At 40.7% G+C, this 17437-nt stretch overlaps 2 protein-coding genes across 3 annotated transcripts; one reads left to right on the top strand and one right to left on the bottom strand.

Annotated features, from left to right (window-relative positions):
- Positions 1–214: 214 nt before the first annotated feature.
- LOC128738592 (galectin-7-like) lies at positions 215–1630 on the bottom strand. 2 transcript variants are annotated; one of them, XM_053833844.1, is made up of 4 exons: positions 1478–1630; positions 1337–1419; positions 873–1240; positions 215–813 (listed from the first exon to the last, which is right to left on the bottom strand). In XM_053833844.1, the coding sequence occupies exons 1-4, from the start codon at positions 1508–1510 to the stop codon at positions 653–655; spliced, it is 645 nt and encodes a 214-aa protein (XP_053689819.1). In that variant the 5' UTR covers positions 1511–1630; the 3' UTR covers positions 215–652. The 2 variants fall into 2 exon arrangements, with proteins under 2 accessions (XP_053689819.1, XP_053689820.1); XM_053833845.1 differs by having other exon boundaries at positions 215–798.
- Positions 1631–13768: 12138 nt separating this feature from the next.
- LOC128738593 (galectin-7-like) lies at positions 13769–14899 on the top strand. The gene is made up of 4 exons (XM_053833846.1): positions 13769–13903; positions 13963–14039; positions 14133–14500; positions 14562–14899. The coding sequence occupies exons 1-4, from the start codon at positions 13871–13873 to the stop codon at positions 14714–14716; spliced, it is 633 nt and encodes a 210-aa protein (XP_053689821.1). The 5' UTR covers positions 13769–13870; the 3' UTR covers positions 14717–14899.
- Positions 14900–17437: the final 2538 nt, after the last annotated feature.

Here is a 17437-nt window from a genome sequence, read left to right as displayed (position 1 = left end):
GAATCAATTTTCTATGATTTAAAAAAAATGGAACCTCCACATATTGTATCAAAATTGGTAAGATTTATATGTAATTTGGTCTGATTTTGTTGATTTTTTTTTATTCTTGGCATTTTTGGATCGGTTTTTCAATTTAGTTTATATTGCTTTATAGTTTGACATACCTGAGTGGTTTGCTATTTTAATTAATTTTCAATTATATTTCATTCAACTATTGTTTCAAATAATATTTAGTTTTATTTCAGTAGTTGTTTCGTGTATTTTTAGTTTTCTTTATATTGTTAAATCATTTTTTAAAACGGTAGTTTTTCTTTAAATTGACGAAGGGAACGCTGGAAGAAAGTAATGAAACAAATGTATTTCTAGTATCTCAGGTGAGGCAAGACGTGAAGGCAAAGTAGCGAAAAATTAGGTAGGAGAGAGTTATACAGACATAACAAGCGTTACTTCAATCACACTTCTTTACCCCATGTTCTGCGCTTTTTCTTTCACGCCTCGTCTTCCTTTCAAAGCAAATTCAAACAAAGTAATCTATTGAAAGAAAATTGATGACCAAGAATTCGCTTCGTTTTTTTAGTGGGAGGTTTTAGACTAAAATCCTTCTATGCGAGCACACTAGAAACATATTCCATTTTTTTCGGCAAATATTTCACTAAATTGTATCAATAAGCGCAGATGAATTATTATAAAGATTGGATCGGTCAACGAGAAGACCGGGTGTAGGTGTGCCTGGTGAGTGCGACAATATCGGCTGTGGAACAAAACTTGCATTTCCTCCGGACGTCCTTTGCTTGACATCTGGAAGATAGCCATCTAAACAATTATAAAAATAATACACAGTTCACAAACGAGTTGTTTGAAATAAAGCTAACCTCGGAGACTTCTAGGATACGGCGGTGCAGGAATACAGTAATTTTCAATTTCAGTGGAAACCGAATTGATCCGACACTGTTGGTTAACCGAGACATACTTAACCGAAGAAAGCGACATTCGATGGTGGTAATCACGAAAATGGACTCCATTGATTGCGATTTTAAACATGTTTGCCAAAACCAGTACCAACAGTTCGAACCGCTGCCCGTAACGAATCGGACAACCCCCGTCAGTCTCTTCGGTTCCCCAGGCACGATTTTGAAACGTATTTCTTACGACCTGGTTCCAACTCGGTCGAATGCTAATGTGCAGGGCAATATCAACGTTTGGATATGGTTCGGATCCCGTTTGAAGATCGATATGACAGCTATACACAGATGAAAAAAAAATTAAAGTTTATCCTGTTAGTTTCAACGTAGAGCACTCGTAGAGAATTATTATCCACTAGAGCAACGTTGCTTACAATCCTTCGTGGACAACTCCTGTAGTTCTAATTAGGCTTCCAGGTGGAAGTCCACCCGGTACCGAACCTACGAACGGAGTCGACTGAAAGCGAATAGTTTCAATAATTAATCGAAGAAACCAAATTCGATTCTTTACTTACGGGAGAATACACTGAAATCATTGAGGACGTCATGTCAGGATTGAGCAGTAATACAATACAATACAGGTCAAGCGCAACAATCGGATTTACTAGTTTTAGGTCACAAAACGTTACTGTTCTCACAAAGCGTGAAAACACTTTGACGTTTAATGATAACCGTGCTTGTTATATATGCTATCGCCATCTATCGTTACACGATTGCAGCCAATGCAAACATTTGTGCATCTATTATTCATCATATCTTCAGCTTTCAATATACAGAAAAGAATGCATCTATAAAAGTCTAGTTTAAAAGCAAAAAGTTTGTCAGCACTTGTGTACTCAGAGTGATCTTAATTATAATTTATTATGAGTATTGTATTAGAAGATAGTAAGTTTTGCGCCTCAAATAGATAGGATCTTTTAAGAATCATCTTCATATTTCTTACCGATCAAAATTAGTTAACAAATCATAAATAATTTTCAAAACTATGATTCAGTAACGTTAGCAGTGTCATTCCAATATTATGATTTAGATGGAGACGTTTTGTACTGCAATCTGCTCTCTTTGCGACAAAGAATGCAATTTCATACGCGGGAAACAAACATTCGTTTCATTTTAAAGATAAAGCAATATATTGGTATGTATGTATATTTCCAGCCAAGATTGAAACACAAACAAGATGCTGTCGTGCCAAAAGAAACCGCTACAAATAATAATAATGTTCCTATGGCGGAGGATGCAACTGAAGATTTATTTTCCGGTGAACAGCACATCAGAACTTGGCTGCATTTCTTCCTTCGCTCGTTCAGCAATACCGCAGCAGTCATCGGGCTGAGCTGGAAGCCATTATTTCGCAAAGTGAACAGTACTAAGCACCGATGATAGTTTTCTTCCGAAACCCACCAAATTTTGATTATTTCACAAACATTACAAACGGTTCCAAATTTAAGCAAAGAAAAAATTTTCAAAAAATCGGAATTTCAAATTTACGAGCTCACTAACATTCTGCGGCCGACTGTTAATGTCTCAAACCACTGCACTGCCAGCAAGAAAAAAAACACAAAAAAGGAGTTTTACCTCTCCATTATTGCAATAAGCAGAAATCATACATAATAAAGGATGAAAGTTACGGTACTACTTGCTATAGCTAGCTTTGGCTGCTAGGAAGTTCGCGAACAAGCAAACATTTGCACAGCTTTTCCGCTACCGTCTTCTCCCAATCAGCACAGTTTTCCTTCGGAAATCACGAAAAAAAAAATCTTTGCAACTCTTCCTTTCACGATGGAGGTCGACCAACGAAAGACGAAGTGCAGAGGGCGTAAGTGCAGCGGCGAATACGGGAGTACATAAATATGAAATATTGAGCTATTTTTCCTTCCGTTATGAGGATTTAACGCCGCCCCGCCGATGATCGGGCGGCTGAAGCGAGCGCCGAAGTGAAAGGGTTATGAGCTTTGAAAAATGGCCAGCCGTGCCGGAATAAAGTAAAACATCACCCGCCGGTGTTGCCAATAATGGGCCGCCGGTCGGATGGTGGATGGCACCCACCGAACGTCCGACTTCGCGCCAGAGTTAAAACAAATTTCATCGCTTCGCAGGATTAGACGGATTTTCCGATCGAACGGATTCCGACAACCGACGAGCGGTGCGCGGTGGTTGGGAGTAAAGCAATTTCGGGTTTTCCACCGGCTTTGCCCGTTCATTGCGGGGCAAGCTGCGCTTGAGAAAGCGGAGGCGGAAGTGAAAAATAAGGGCAAATCATAAAGAATAAATAACAAATTTATGTCCTTCGCCGTCCGGATATTGTTATGTACGGCAAACGGTTCGAGTCTGTGATTCGGATTTTCTTTTTATTTCGTTTTTTTCTCGATCAGTAGCCCTGGCAGGATGAGCGATTCGATTGGAAACATAAATCGATTTGTCACCATTAAAACTCAATTACGGTCGATTTCATGGACCGCACGAGTTAGTACGACATGATTACAATTAAATGGCTTTCATTCCCAGCAGTGATTAAAGCATTTTCCAGTAGATTTTTGCAACAAAAAACTATGTTCAGATTTAATTCGATTATCCACATTGGCACCTTTCGAGTTAAAATAGCAAGCGGAGGTGCAAATCTTCTCATTATTTTTCTACTTTGAATCTTCTTTTTTGGCTCGAACAACACCAGTGTAATCACCAACAATAAGACACCATACGAACCGTTGCTTTTCAAGAGAGGGCGCTTTTCTAGAGGTAGTAAAATCAAAATTTCTCACTATGTTTACCTACCTGAAAAACAATCACTAATCATATTTTATTTGTGGTACAGTTACTCTGTTACTCAGTTACTCTCCATAGCATCATACTAGAGCCAGGAGCTGAATATGTTTGCGACATTTCAATTCGAAAAAATTAAATTTCGCAACATGAGAGCAATAAATAAAAACAATGTTTACCTACTATTTATTGGTTCAGGTGTCAAACGTTATATTGCGATTACCGATAAACACAAAAGAAACTGAGATGCATGAGAGAGTAAGCTGTTTCCGAAATGTACAATATTCGTTACGAAGTAACGACATCTGTTGTATTCAACAGAGAAACATTGATAGTTTCAAGCATACTCTCACACATAGCGCATGATGAAACACAACTTATGTTATTTATTATCAGAAACTAGAGGCGGTGTTCTATTAAACACTAATAATTTCAATGGTAATGTGAAATTTAATTTAAAACAAGATAATTTCTGTAACCTGGAAGTCAGCAGTTTTCAATTTTGCGATAAGTAAACGAATCCAGTTCCAGTTTCCAATCCAGCAATCAAATAAATTTCATCCAACTGAAACTCAATTTTAAGTGCAAATCCAATACTAATGACATGCCCAATTACAACGCCGATTTCAAGTCCAATTTTATGTTTAGTTTCAGCACCAATTCCCTTCCATTTTTGAGTCCAATTTCGAAATTAAGTGATGTTGGAAAACTTCAACGAAAAGACGGAATAAATAAATAAAAACTACAAGGTATACAGCCCTAAGGGTTGTACGAAAGGGTGACGTAGGACTATATCAGATCATCAGATCAAAGACTAACGTAAACTGCATTTCTGGCATATGTATGTTTATAAGAATCTGTGAGTGCCATTGTTTAAGTGAATGTTTAAAAGAGAAGAGCGAAATATTCAGATTCAATTCTTCATTTAATGCAATGGTGGCTTTGAAAATACGTGGACGGGGGTTCATAAGTACAACGCCTGCAACCTTTGAGACATAGAAATTTCTTAATGGTAATGAATTATCCCCCTACCACAGGAGTGAGGGGTCTCAAAGCATCATAAAATAAATAAATTCATGCTTCCTAAAAACCCCCCATTAGTTCTAGAGTTATGAAGAAATTTGTATTTTATTTGTATGGGATCTCCCCTTCTTAAAGAAAGCAAAGGTTCTAATCCACCATAGAAATAATCCCGCCCCCCCCTGTTAAAAGACGGATGGGTCTCATTATACCATAGAAAAAATTCCTGCCCTCTAAAACCCCCACATGCCAAATATGGTTCCATTTGCTTGATTAGTTCTAGAGTTATGAGGAAATTTGTATTTCATTTGTACGAGAGCCCCCCCCCCCCCTCTTAGAAGGAGAAGAGGTCTCAGTACACCGTAGAAAATTAATCCTGCCTTCTGAAACCCCCACACGGCAAATTTGGTCCCATTTGCTTGATTAGTTCTCAAATTTTGAGGAAATTTGTTCCATTTGTAGAGGAGAGAGTTTTTTTTTTTTTTTTGGTAATAATAATAAAAATAAAAATAGTACATGTTATTCAATCTTATCCTCTATGTCTAACCTAGTATCCTATGTCTAAATCTTTCTACCCTATTAGCGTCTTCTTTAATTTTAATTTTTTTCCCTTCAACAGATATTTAGATAACTACCGAATTCTTTCACGAAAACTTTCCGATTGTTCCACCGTGTTTCCCTCAACTGTTTTTTAAAAACAAACAAGGATGGGTTCTCGTATCTTAAATTGAAGGAAATAGCCCGTATTGTTAACCACAACGCTGCTTTCTGTTGTTTTGATTTTAGGCTTATTTTCTGCGGGATAATATCTTCAATGTCACTGCTTATAATGCCTATTCGTGATCGAATGACCTGAGAACACCAATCCCAATCCTATCAGACCAAGACTGTGAGTTGATTCATGTGTCGGTGTTTCCTACCGGGTCATTGAAGATAACTACACGCAAAATAATCCACACGTCGCTTTCCGCCTGCAAATAACGGATCTCGGTAGAAGCATGTTCGATGAACCTGAAAATACTGAGAACCTGAGCAGAGGGTCCAAAGCCCCCAAAGGAGGATGGTTTTAATAGCTTTAAAAGTAGTTTTAAAAGTAAAACCGTGAATGGATAAACCCCTAATCCAAGGTTTTAAGCGACCCGTGCCGAGGAATGAATGGGGGGGGGGGGTTCCATAAATACTCAGCCTCAAACGGAACCTGTGGAGTACCAGAGCGCCCTTCACAGTAATCAGCCTTTACCGCATCATGGGAGGGCTCTGAAGCGGCGGACTCTTCTTTCCCCTCAACTCGTGGGATTCTATATGAATAATCAGAATAAAACATTAACTTCAGAGGTGGTATCCAGAGATCTCCGCCGGTGGATACCAGTAGAAACGCCAGCGTAAGCGGAAAGGGAAACGGCTCACCTGCCGCTCCAACTGCATCTACGCCGGACGCAGCAATGAACGGCCCGTCGCTAATAAAAGCAGTGGCAGAAAAAAAAAGACATGCTACCAAGAGCGGTAGCGGCGTCTCAACAGCTCGATGCCATTATCGACTTCGTGGCAGGTCGCAGCACCCTAGCGAAGGACCTGAAACAAAGTCTGCTCATGCTTCGGGGCGCCATGCGTGCTGCGACGAAGGAGCACAGCGAACTCGAAGCACGAGTAAAGGTGGCCGAGAAAGAGACCGAGAAGGCGTTTGAATCGAGGTCTGCGCAAACGGATGCCTGCCCGTCAATGACTGACCACACCATGGCACTCGCGGCTACGGAGCAGTCTAACGACAACAAGGCATCCACCAAACGCGCAAGGTAGTCCCCAGGGGAAGCAACCCCCACGGACCCGAAGAAGTGCCTGATAGCAAAGGGTCGTAAGCCAACCGAAGAACTGAGGGTAACAAGACGCGCTGTTAGCGTCCGACAACCAGTGGGAGTTGGTCAAAAAGAAGAAGGTCAGGAAGAAAGAAGATGATCGAGCTCCACCGAAAGTGGCCAGAGAAAAGAGGAGCAAAGGCGATGCCCTTATCCTCAAAACAGAGGGGCCGAAATATTCGGAAGTTTTAAAGGCCGTGAGAGGGGATGATCAATTGAAGGGTCTTCCGCCGAGTATCCGCCGAGTATCCGCCGCTCTCGCACAGGCGACCTTGAGCTCAAAAAGAATGCCACTGAAATGCCCGAGATGACTCTCCAGCTTAAAAACCTGAACGAGATCACTCAAGCGGGCGAGCTAGCTCGAGCTCTCAAGGAGTAATGTAACGTGGTTGTGACAGTTCGTCTGCACAAGGAACCGGCTGGAACCCAGGTAGCAACTATATGACTTCCACTGGTAGACGGAAATGCAGCCCTGAAAGTGGATAAGCTGGGATAAGGTGGGATGGTCCGTATGCCCAATGAGCGTGTTCCAGCAGCCGGAGGCCTGCGTCCGGTGCTTTGCTAGAGGGTACCAGTCCTGGAGCTGTAAGGGGCCAGACCGAAGCCACCTGTGTAGGAGATGTGGCAGTACGGGCCATATAGCGAGGGACTATACTGCGCCGCCCAAGTGCCTCATATGTACCGGCCAACGTGACGCTAAGTACACAACAGGAGGCCCAAAATTCCCGGCCGCGCGCTGGCGACTAAAACACAGGCGTAGTGCTGGTTACGCAACTAAACTTGAATCACTGCTACGCGGCCCAGTAGCTGTTGTACCAAGCAATTACTGAGTCGTTGACGGACATTGCCATCATCTCGGACCCATACTGCATTCCTGCCGGAAACGGTAACTGGGTCTCGGATGGGTCCGGGACGGCAACTATATGGACGACAAGCAGATTTCCGGTTCAAGAGGTTGGGTCAACTGCAGACGAGGGATTTGCGGTTGCCAAAGTGGGTGGAGTGTTCTACTGCAGCTGCTATGCCGTCTAAGGCCGTTGGTTGTAACGGGCGACTTTAACGCTTGGGCAGTTGAGTGGGGCAGTCGTCGCTCGAACAATAGGGGTCGGATTCTACTTGAAGCTCTGGAAAAGCCCAACGTAGATCTGACCAACGTCGGCACCACAAGTACCTTCAGTAGGAACGGTGCGGAGTCTATTATCGACGTGACATTCGGCAGTCTTGGTCTGATAGTAGACTGGAGGGTAGACAATGGCTACACTCACAGTGACCATAAGGCGGTACGCTATGGTGTCGGTCAGATAACGATGCGGCAGGCGGCGAGTAAAGCCGACACTCCAACCACCCGTGGATGGAAGACATCATACTTCGATCCCGAAGTATTTGTGGAAGCGATCTGAAGAGAGTGCGGTGATCGCGGGTTGCCCGATCCGAACGCTGATCATTTGGTTAAGGTACTTCACGTTGATAGCGCAAGCGTGTGACGCTACCATGCCTAGGAAATGCCGACCTAGGTATGGAAGGTCACCGGCTGAACTGGTCACTGGTGGACAGATGAAATTGTGGAACTCCGCGGAGCGTGCTTTCGTGCGAGGAGAATTATGCAAAGAGCTCGCTCGAACGAAGACAGGGCTGAATGGCGAGTAGCGCTTGTTGTTGCACGCGCAGCGCTTAAGAGTGGGATTAAAGCTAGTAAACGAGCCTGCTTTGAAAGGTTATGTGCTAGCGCCAATGCAAACCCGTGGGATGATGCCTACAGGGTCGTAATGGCAGAGATCAAGGACGTGATGGCGCCCGCAGGCAAACGCCAGAGAAGCTGGAACGGATCATCGAGGGCCTCTTTCCGCGCCACGAGCCAAGGCCCTGGCCCCAGGCCGCTGAATCATCCCACGGCCGACGTTCCAGTACCTCAGACCGTAACGTAGGATGGTCGGCCTCCCAGCCACACATCCAAAGTAACGTGGGCTGCGACGGTTTAGAGGTCCGGGAAGAAGTGACGGTTACGAACAAGGAACTCATTAAGATCGCTAAATCCCTAAAGGTGAGCAAGGCACCGGGGCCAGACGGAATCCCGAATATGGCCATATAAGCGGCTATTCTTGGGGCTCCCGAATTATTTAGGGCAATAATGAGTAGATGCCTGGAAGCTGGCCACTTCCCGGACAGATGGAAGCGACAGAACCTGGTCCTATTGCCGAAGCCGGGAAATCCCCCGCTTGTCCCCTCGTCATATAGGCCGATCTGTCTGCTCGATACTGCCGGCAAGGTACTGGAGAGGGTTATCCCTAACAGAACCGGACAGTGCATTGAGGGTACAAACGGTCTGTCAAGGAACCAATTCGGCTTCCGAAAAGGCAAATCTACGGTGGATACCATCTTGTCGGTCACTGAGACAGCCGAGGTGGCAATTCAGCGCAAGAGGACAGGTATTCGCTATTGCGCAGTTTTCACGCTTGACGTGAGAAATGCGTTTAATAGCGCTAGCTGGGATTCCATAGCCAACTCGCTTCGGAATGGTCAAGTGCCGGTGTCGCAGTACAGGATTCTGGAAAATTATTTCCAGAATTGTGTGCTATGCTACAACATGGCGAGGGTCAGAAGTACGTTCCAATCACCGCAGGGGTTTCGTAAGGTTCCATACTGGGCCCGGTGTTGTGGAACGTCGAAACAGATGGAACAGACAAAAACACCGAAAACCGAGACCGAATAAAGGCCGAAACGCAACAAAAAATGACAAAAAAAAGGGAAAAAAGGCCTACAAACACGGAAAAAATGGAAGAAAAAGACAAAAAACAGAAGAAAATCCGGACTCAGGAAAAGGACGAGAGATGAAAAAGAAGAGTCAAAACAGGACAAAACAAGAGAAAACTGCGGGTGAGAAAAAGGACAGGCAAATCGACACACGAAACAAGAGAAATCAATAACCAAAAGAAGAATAGGAGAGAAAGAGCGAGAGAGAGAGAGAAGAACTTTTCCAATTTAACTCTGCTATGTATATTTATTCTTGACAGATACGTACTTTGCCTACGACTTGTAGGCTTCCTCAGTGTCTGTTTTCGAACAGGACATATAATAAGAAAAAATGCGACAGGAAAAACGAAACAAAAAACACGATTTATTTAATATTTTTTGAAACGGTGATTCTACAATTGATGAAGAGACAGACGATTGATTTGTTTTTTGATAAGACTGGACAGAAGAAAAGGAAAAAAAAGACGAAAGGAAAATTAGGGCAAAAATCAAGAAAATGGTGCAGAAAAGGAGGAAAAACGAAATAAAGTGAGGAAAAACGGATCTGGAAAGGGAACTAACAGAAAAGGAAAGCGAAGGAACAGAAAAGGGGTAAAACGTGTGAAAGAATAAGACGAAAAAGCATGTAGGGGTGTGCATAGGGGGACGAACGAGGGACTCACTTTCACACAGGACTACGAAGGCAGGTTCAATTCGACATAATAGGACATATTGTCAATGTTTGTCACGCAAATTTTCAATTTACTACATTGTAATAAATGCTCTGAAACATGCCTACAAATTTGATATAAGAAAACAAGTTTATATTCTCGCTTTAATTGGCCGTCAGTTTATTACCTACAAGTAGAACCGATTTTCCAATGTTTCAACTATGTATTTAAGTCTTCGCCAGGGATTGAATACTGTCTGCTCAAGTCAAGTATCTGTGTCTCGTAGAAATTACTTGTCGTTAAAATTGATTTGGTCGCACATCTGTTATTGTATTAAATGTATTGTAATGTATTGTAATAAATGCTCTTAGGCCGCCATGTTGGATGTTTTAAAAAAATCGCCGTTTTCGCTATGATCCCCCAACCGATTTTAATTTTAAGACCACCATCGGAAAATTGAAAAAAATGCTAAAGAATTATTTGTATCAAGGTATATAATTTTCATATAGGGTATTGTCGTTATCGTCGGGCCACTGTTATGGTCGGGCCAACACGATTTTACAGTTTTAATCACGCATGATATCTATGATATAACCCTTATAAAACTTCTTAACGTGATAGCTAACTTTTCACAATATTGCGAGTTTCAATCGTGTATTCAAAACACCCGTAGTAAATTCAGTGATTAAATCTCACAAAAAAAGTTTTCCAGGCGCAATGAACTTTTCTTCAAGAAATGATTCATGAAATGCAATTATCGTGGTAAATTTTGAAAATGTATGAAGTGTGTTGTGCTGCACACGAAGATTATAGAAAAATCCCCTCCAGTAAGGTGTTTGGGAAGGCTAAGGGGAAATATTAGAAAAGCGCTTTTTGTAAAGGTCGGGCCACTTGAGTAGTCATGGTTAGGCCACCATAATTTTAAGCGCAGAAGCGCAACAATTGCTAAAGAATGTCAGTCACTTAAAATGTGATGAAATAAAGCAAAATTAATACGATAAATACCTAGATTTTTGTTGTTTTTTCATTGTAGTTGTACACTTCGGAAAAGGCGATTATAGCAATATTGATTTTACAAGATCGCCAAAGTTTCGCAAAAATGCAATTAAAAATGGGGTATTTGTACCTATTTAAGCCTTTGTTCACGGAATTCATTCTTTTCATGTCTCAATAAAAAATTTCAATACGTATGTCTTAGATTTTCTGCGGTGGCCCAACCTGTACAACATGGCCCGACTATGACAACATTTTTTGTCTTCACGTAAACGCCCATAACTTTTTTATTTTTCAAGCAATCAGTTCAAAACTTTCCGGAAATATACCTTATTCTTAGACCTTTGCAACGATGTATTTAGATTTCCAGAATTCCTTTTGAAACGAAAGTTGTGGGTGAATTCCAAAACGTGGCCCAACCACGACGACACTCCCCTACACTCAGCTCATTTTTACACGGGGTATACGTGCTGCGTTAAAAAACGGATCAATTCAAAAATCGTCATAAAAAACCGCGTCAATCCAAAAATCATAAAAATAAACCGTGTAATAAGAGACTTGAGTGTAATGGTATTTCTCGCTACAGAAAATTAATTGTTTCATTTAGTTAATGCTATTGAACATCTGATTTGATGAATATTTCTTGTAGCGTTCTTTATCAGCTTTCCGTGATTCCGATGGTGGTCTTAATCGGTTCTGGGATCATAGCGAAAACGGCGATTTTTTTTATAAAATCTAACATGGTGGTAAAATCCAAGATGGCCGCCAATTTTTTTCACTTCGTTCATAAGCCCTATCTCTCCGCTTCACAAAACCGTTTCGTTTGTGGTTTGTTTCACAGTAAATTTTGGAACTATCACATTAATTATATGAAAATTGTGAACCTCGCTGCAGATAACTGGTTGTTTTATTCAGTTAAAGCCATTGCACACCTAATTTTCTTAATGCATTATAGCACTTCTTTTCAGCTTTCCAATGGTGGTCTTAAAGTGAAAATCGGTTGGGAGGCTCATGGCGAAAACGACGATTTATTGATAACACCCAATATGGCGACCAAATCCAAGATGACCGCCAAAAAAAATTCTACTCCATTTGAAAGCCCTGTTTTTCTTCTTTACAGAGCTGGGCAATTGGTTCACTTACTTTGGGCTATTTGTTAGTTGTTTCATTATTAATTTATGAAATATCACATGATATAAATCTCAAAGTTTGCTAAAAATTCAATTTTTTTTAAACTGTTAGGGCCCCTGGCGAAGAAGGGGTCCATTGTTTCGAAGTATTCTCATTTTTTAACCATTTTCAACCAGTTAAGTGCAAAAGTTACAATATTTTAAGACCTCGTGTCAGTAGTGTCCCCGTTTCAACGAGAATTACTCATAGAGTTAATAACCGTTTAACTAGCCCCATAATTTACCCTGTACTCTAACGACCGGCTGCAAAGTCTGTCGATAAAGAAGAGTCAGAGATTATAAAGTAAAGCTTCAAACCCAAATTAACCCAAACCAAAATCTAATTTAATGTCCCATGTCGTGTCCAATTTCAACTCTACTTTCTAGTGCAGTTTCAAGTATCAAATCCAATTAAAATTTTGATTTTAAATCCAGTTGCATCCGAAAGTATATAATAATAGATTTGCCATCGTACAATTACTCTGTTTTTCCAAGCCAAAATATTCTTCTGACAGGTCGAGTGCCTCACCTTTTCCTTAGATCTGGGCACGCTATTGATAGCAACCAACTAATCGTCCCATTCAACAGGAAGAGACACAACCCGAATGGTGTGATAATGTTTTGATAAAGCTATTCTCACCAAAAACTGCCAACCAACCATTGCATTGTTATCGTTTTCCGCTCGTACAAAAATTGCCGTTTCTGTGATTCAAAACTTCCCCCCTGGATGGGCGCATGCCAGGAAAATAACATTATTTAACAAAATAATTAACTTTGTTGTCCGAAAGTATCTCTCTGCCTTCCTGCTGCTTCACCTTCACCTGACCGTCAACCACCCAGCACATTGGTTGTCCGACCGGCCGACCAGCCAGCCTGATTCCAGCCAAAGCCAAATCGGATGCTGAAAGAGAAACTATTTGCACCATGCTGCAGAAGTGAGGAGTCGAGTGGGTCCCTACCCACTTTGCTGGCCACAGTCCAACAAACATGGATACCACACCGCTGGAAAAACGGTTTGCCATTCAGTTTTGTGACCAGGGTCCTTCCGGTCTGTGCCGGTACCGACCGAATGCAGCCAGTTCGGTTGTTTCGTATGTGTCGACAACCCGATTGTCGAAGATTAGAGGCGATCTCTTTGAGGATAACAATTGTGTGACAATGGAGAAAATGGTGTTTGTTGCAGAATTAACTAAATTAATCAATTTTCCATTGAAATAATTTATATTTTGTATCACTTTAACGCCATTTTTGGAATTTGCATTCTTGTTAAATCTGTTCATTTAGAACCGCTGTTCTTTATGCAACGGTTCTAAATAACTACTCAATAAACTTATTTTTAGCAAAGATCCTGTTCATTAAACACGTTAAAGTTGATCATCTTCAAATACAAAACTCATAATAAATTAGACGCGCGATCACTGTGAGAACAACTGTACCGACCAATTGTTTGCTTCTAAATTAGATAACACGTTCTGGACTAACTCCCTTTTAATATACAAGCTGCAAATATTCTAGCTAAAAGATGCACAAATGTTTGCATTGGCTGCAATCGCGTAACGGTAGATGATGATAGCATATATAACAAGCACGGTTATCGTTAGGCGTCAGAGTGTCTTCACGCTTTGTGAGGACAGTAACGTTCTGTGAACTAAAACTAGTGAATCTAATTGTGCGCTTGAACTGTACTGTACGTGCCACTTTCCAATCCCGACATGACGTCCTCAATGATTTCAGTATATTCTCCGGTAAGTAAATATCGAATTTGGTTTCTTCAAATAGTTATATTGATCTTATTTGCTTTCAGTCGGGTCCGCTTTTGGTACCGGGTGGACTTCCACCGGGGAGCCTGATTAGAACCAGAGGAGTTGTCCACGAAGGATTGTAAGCAACGTTGCTCTACTGGATAATAATTCTCTACGAGTGCTCTACGTTGGAACTAATAGGATAATTTTAATTTTTTTCATCTGTATATAGCTGTCATATCGATCTTCAAACGGGATCCGAACCATATCCAAACGTTGATATTGCGCTGCACATTATCATTCGACCGAGTTGGAACCAGGTCGTAAGAAATACTTTTCAAAATCGTGCCTGGGGGACCGAAGAGACTGACGGGGGTTGTCCGATTCGTTACGGGCAGCGGTTCGAGCTGTTGATACTGGTCTTGGCAAACATGTTTAGAATCGCAATCAATGGAGCCCATTTCCGTGATTATCATCATCGAATGTCGTTATATTCGGTTAAATATGTGAAGACCGGTCTACAATGTCAGATCAGTTCGGTTTCCACAGAAATTGAAAATTACTGTGTTCCTGCACCGCCATATCCTAGAAGTCTCCGAGGTTAGATTTATTTCAAATATCGCCCTTGTGAATAGTGTATTAATTTTATATAATGGTTTAGATGGTTATCGTGTAGATTTCAAGCAACAAACGTTCGCAGGAAATATAAGCTTTGTTCCTCAGCCGATGCTATCACAAACAGCGGACACACCAGAGCCCGATTATCTCGTTGATGAACCTGATCTGAATTCAACTGAACTTACTGTTGCAAATTAGTCCAAATTGCCGAAAACTGCAAGTTAGTATGCGTTTATAATTCAAATGCCTGCATGCATGGATTTTAGTCACAGTCCATGTACGATAAAAAGTTTATATGTGAATTTTTTTTTAAAATTATGCTTAGAATTTGATTTTGTTTGAGTTTTTCAAAAAAAATAAAATTTGGATATTTTCGAAAAATTTGTCTAAGCCCAAAATTAAAAAAAAATCCGAAAAAGTGCTCGATAGCTCTTCACTGGATTTTAGGGCAAAATTTAAGCTATTTGAAAAAAAAATAGAGAAATCGGAGAGGAAGGTTTTGAGATAATTGACATTTTATGATTTTTAACACGGTTTTGAAAAATTTTTTCTTTCAGTGTATTTTTTTTCCTGAAAATTTCATACATCTACATACAACAATATACATACATACAACATTTCATACAACTTTTCCTTTGACGTCATTTTGACCAAATAAGCAATTTTTTAGATATGCTATTTGGTAAAAGAGTTATCTCATTTCTAAATGCGCCCTTCTGAAAAGTTACTCTTCACGAAAAAATCAAGTTTAGTGGAAAATTAATTCTTGCGTAGTATCCAACATATCAGGAAAATTTCATTCCTATCAAAAATAGTCGAATCAAAAATGGCCTTTTTTCAGCGTTTTGAGCTAGAATTGCTACCAACTGGACAGCGCAAGATGACCGGATCATCGATTTAATTATGGTTGGTTTAATAATTGTTGGTCGACTTTTGATTCCTATATTTTTTACCAGATATTATAGACCGTGTTGTACGTTGCTGCTATCAACGATGTTGATACAAATCTAGAATACTTATCATAGCGGGAGAATCACAAAAATCTCTCAACTGCGCAGAATATGGTACGTTCACGGTATCTCATAAAAGAAAAATCTGTAAATGTCGCGTATGTAACTTTCGTAGAGCTGAGTGTAATCTATAACCTTTCTGAATAGAGTACTGCATTACTTTTTTTATTTTCTGCACTACAGTTCTATAAAATTTATTATTGTTAAGTGAACGTTATTTCTTATATATGTGCGTTAACGCAGATGGTGTTTAGTCCATGACGTTTGTACTGTCACAGACCAAACGGTTTATGATTGATTCCGAACCATAGGTCTCGAAACTCTATTCTTTTCTATTGCAATTGAAAGCAACTCATATTCCAAACATGCAATGCAGTAGTAGTTTGTTTTGTTTTGATTTTGGTAATATAGTATCTCTTTTATAGCATAAATGTAACAAACTAAGTGAACTTTTGGAACCTATACCTACTGGCAGGAACTTCAGATCAGTTTGAACAAAATGTGACAGGTACGCCATATGAAATCATGGTCACCTGCCTGCCGCTTTATCTGTGAGTTCCACAGCTCTTGACAGCTAGCTCAGGGGGAGGAGTAGTACAGTCCAATGATTATAGGTGAGCGTAACTGTATTACCAGTCGGTAGTGGACCAGCTAGAACAAAGCCCTCGATCGCTGGTCAAACACCGTCGGCGCTCCTGAGGGTGTGCTTCATCTGCCTCTTTTCGAATGGCTAGCGCGGCCGTGAGTAGCTTTCTTGCTCCTCGGCCCCTGTCGCGTGTGCGAGGGGAGGGTTTTCCTTCTGCGTACCGCCGTAGGTCAGTCTCCGACTCCTATGACCACTATCAGCGTCCGCTCCACGTGGTTATATACTCGTCGATAAAGCTTATCGGCCGCTTTTTGGGGTTATATAATGGGTACTGCAGACCATGTGGGAACATAAGGGATTCGCATTAGCTACCGGGTTGATTTGGGGTAAAAATGCTTGAAATCTTTTTCAAACCATTAAGCGTTAGCGTAGGTACCGGATTCGAGTTTCCAATTTGAACCGTATTATTCGAACAACTATTGAAAGCTTCTTATTTTTGAACTTTTGCTCTTCGAGCGATTTCGATGTGTGCTGGTCTGTCCCCTTTTTTATCCCCGGCAGCTGAGCCTTTTTCCCCTCTGGCTTTATTTTCCCCTTATTGCGCTTTTTCCTTTACTTCTCTTTACTTCCTTTTTGGTAGCCGCCTTTATAGTAGCGTTAGTAGCATTTTATCAGGTAGCAGGGTTGTGCTGACGGGGCTAATCACTTCAAATTTATTATATATATTAAAAGTATCAAATGATTTTGGTTTTGGCCGTTCAGTCATTAAATTATAGTAGACGTTACATTTTACATTTTAAGCCAACGTTTCGATCGCGGATTTGAATCTTCATCAGGACTTCTATAACGTGTTTTTTTATTAGCTGTTGTTGTCTGAGTTATAATTTGTTTGTTACTTACAAAGTGTTCATCGTCTTTGTCTAAATTCTTTTAGCCTACAGTGTTGTCTGGTTTTGAAATTTGGTACAATTTGATTTGCTACATAATGTTTACGTAAATCAGAATTTAGCTACGATGTCTAATTGAGTAAATAGTATTGTTTTGACTTACTGGCATCTATCATTTGTTTACGTTGTTATATTTATTACTATTTTCACCTGGCGTGAATTTTTCTTCCTGTTTTGGGCCCGATACTATTACAATAGACTTGATTTTAATTGTGCTATTTTTCATTGGTCTGTATTCGTGATGTTAGCTTGTGTTTGTGTCTGATCTTGTGTTTCTGTGTTAGTGTTTGCCTTTATGGTTGTTTTTCTACTTGTTTTAGTGTGTTTGGCGTTTGTTGATGTTGTTCGTAGTCATTATATGACCTCCCGATCAGAC

Source organism: Sabethes cyaneus, chromosome 2, assembly GCF_943734655.1.
Source record: "Sabethes cyaneus chromosome 2, idSabCyanKW18_F2, whole genome shotgun sequence".
NCBI lineage: Eukaryota > Metazoa > Arthropoda > Insecta > Diptera > Culicidae > Sabethes > Sabethes cyaneus.
This window is presented reverse-complemented; position numbering and strand designations above follow the sequence as displayed.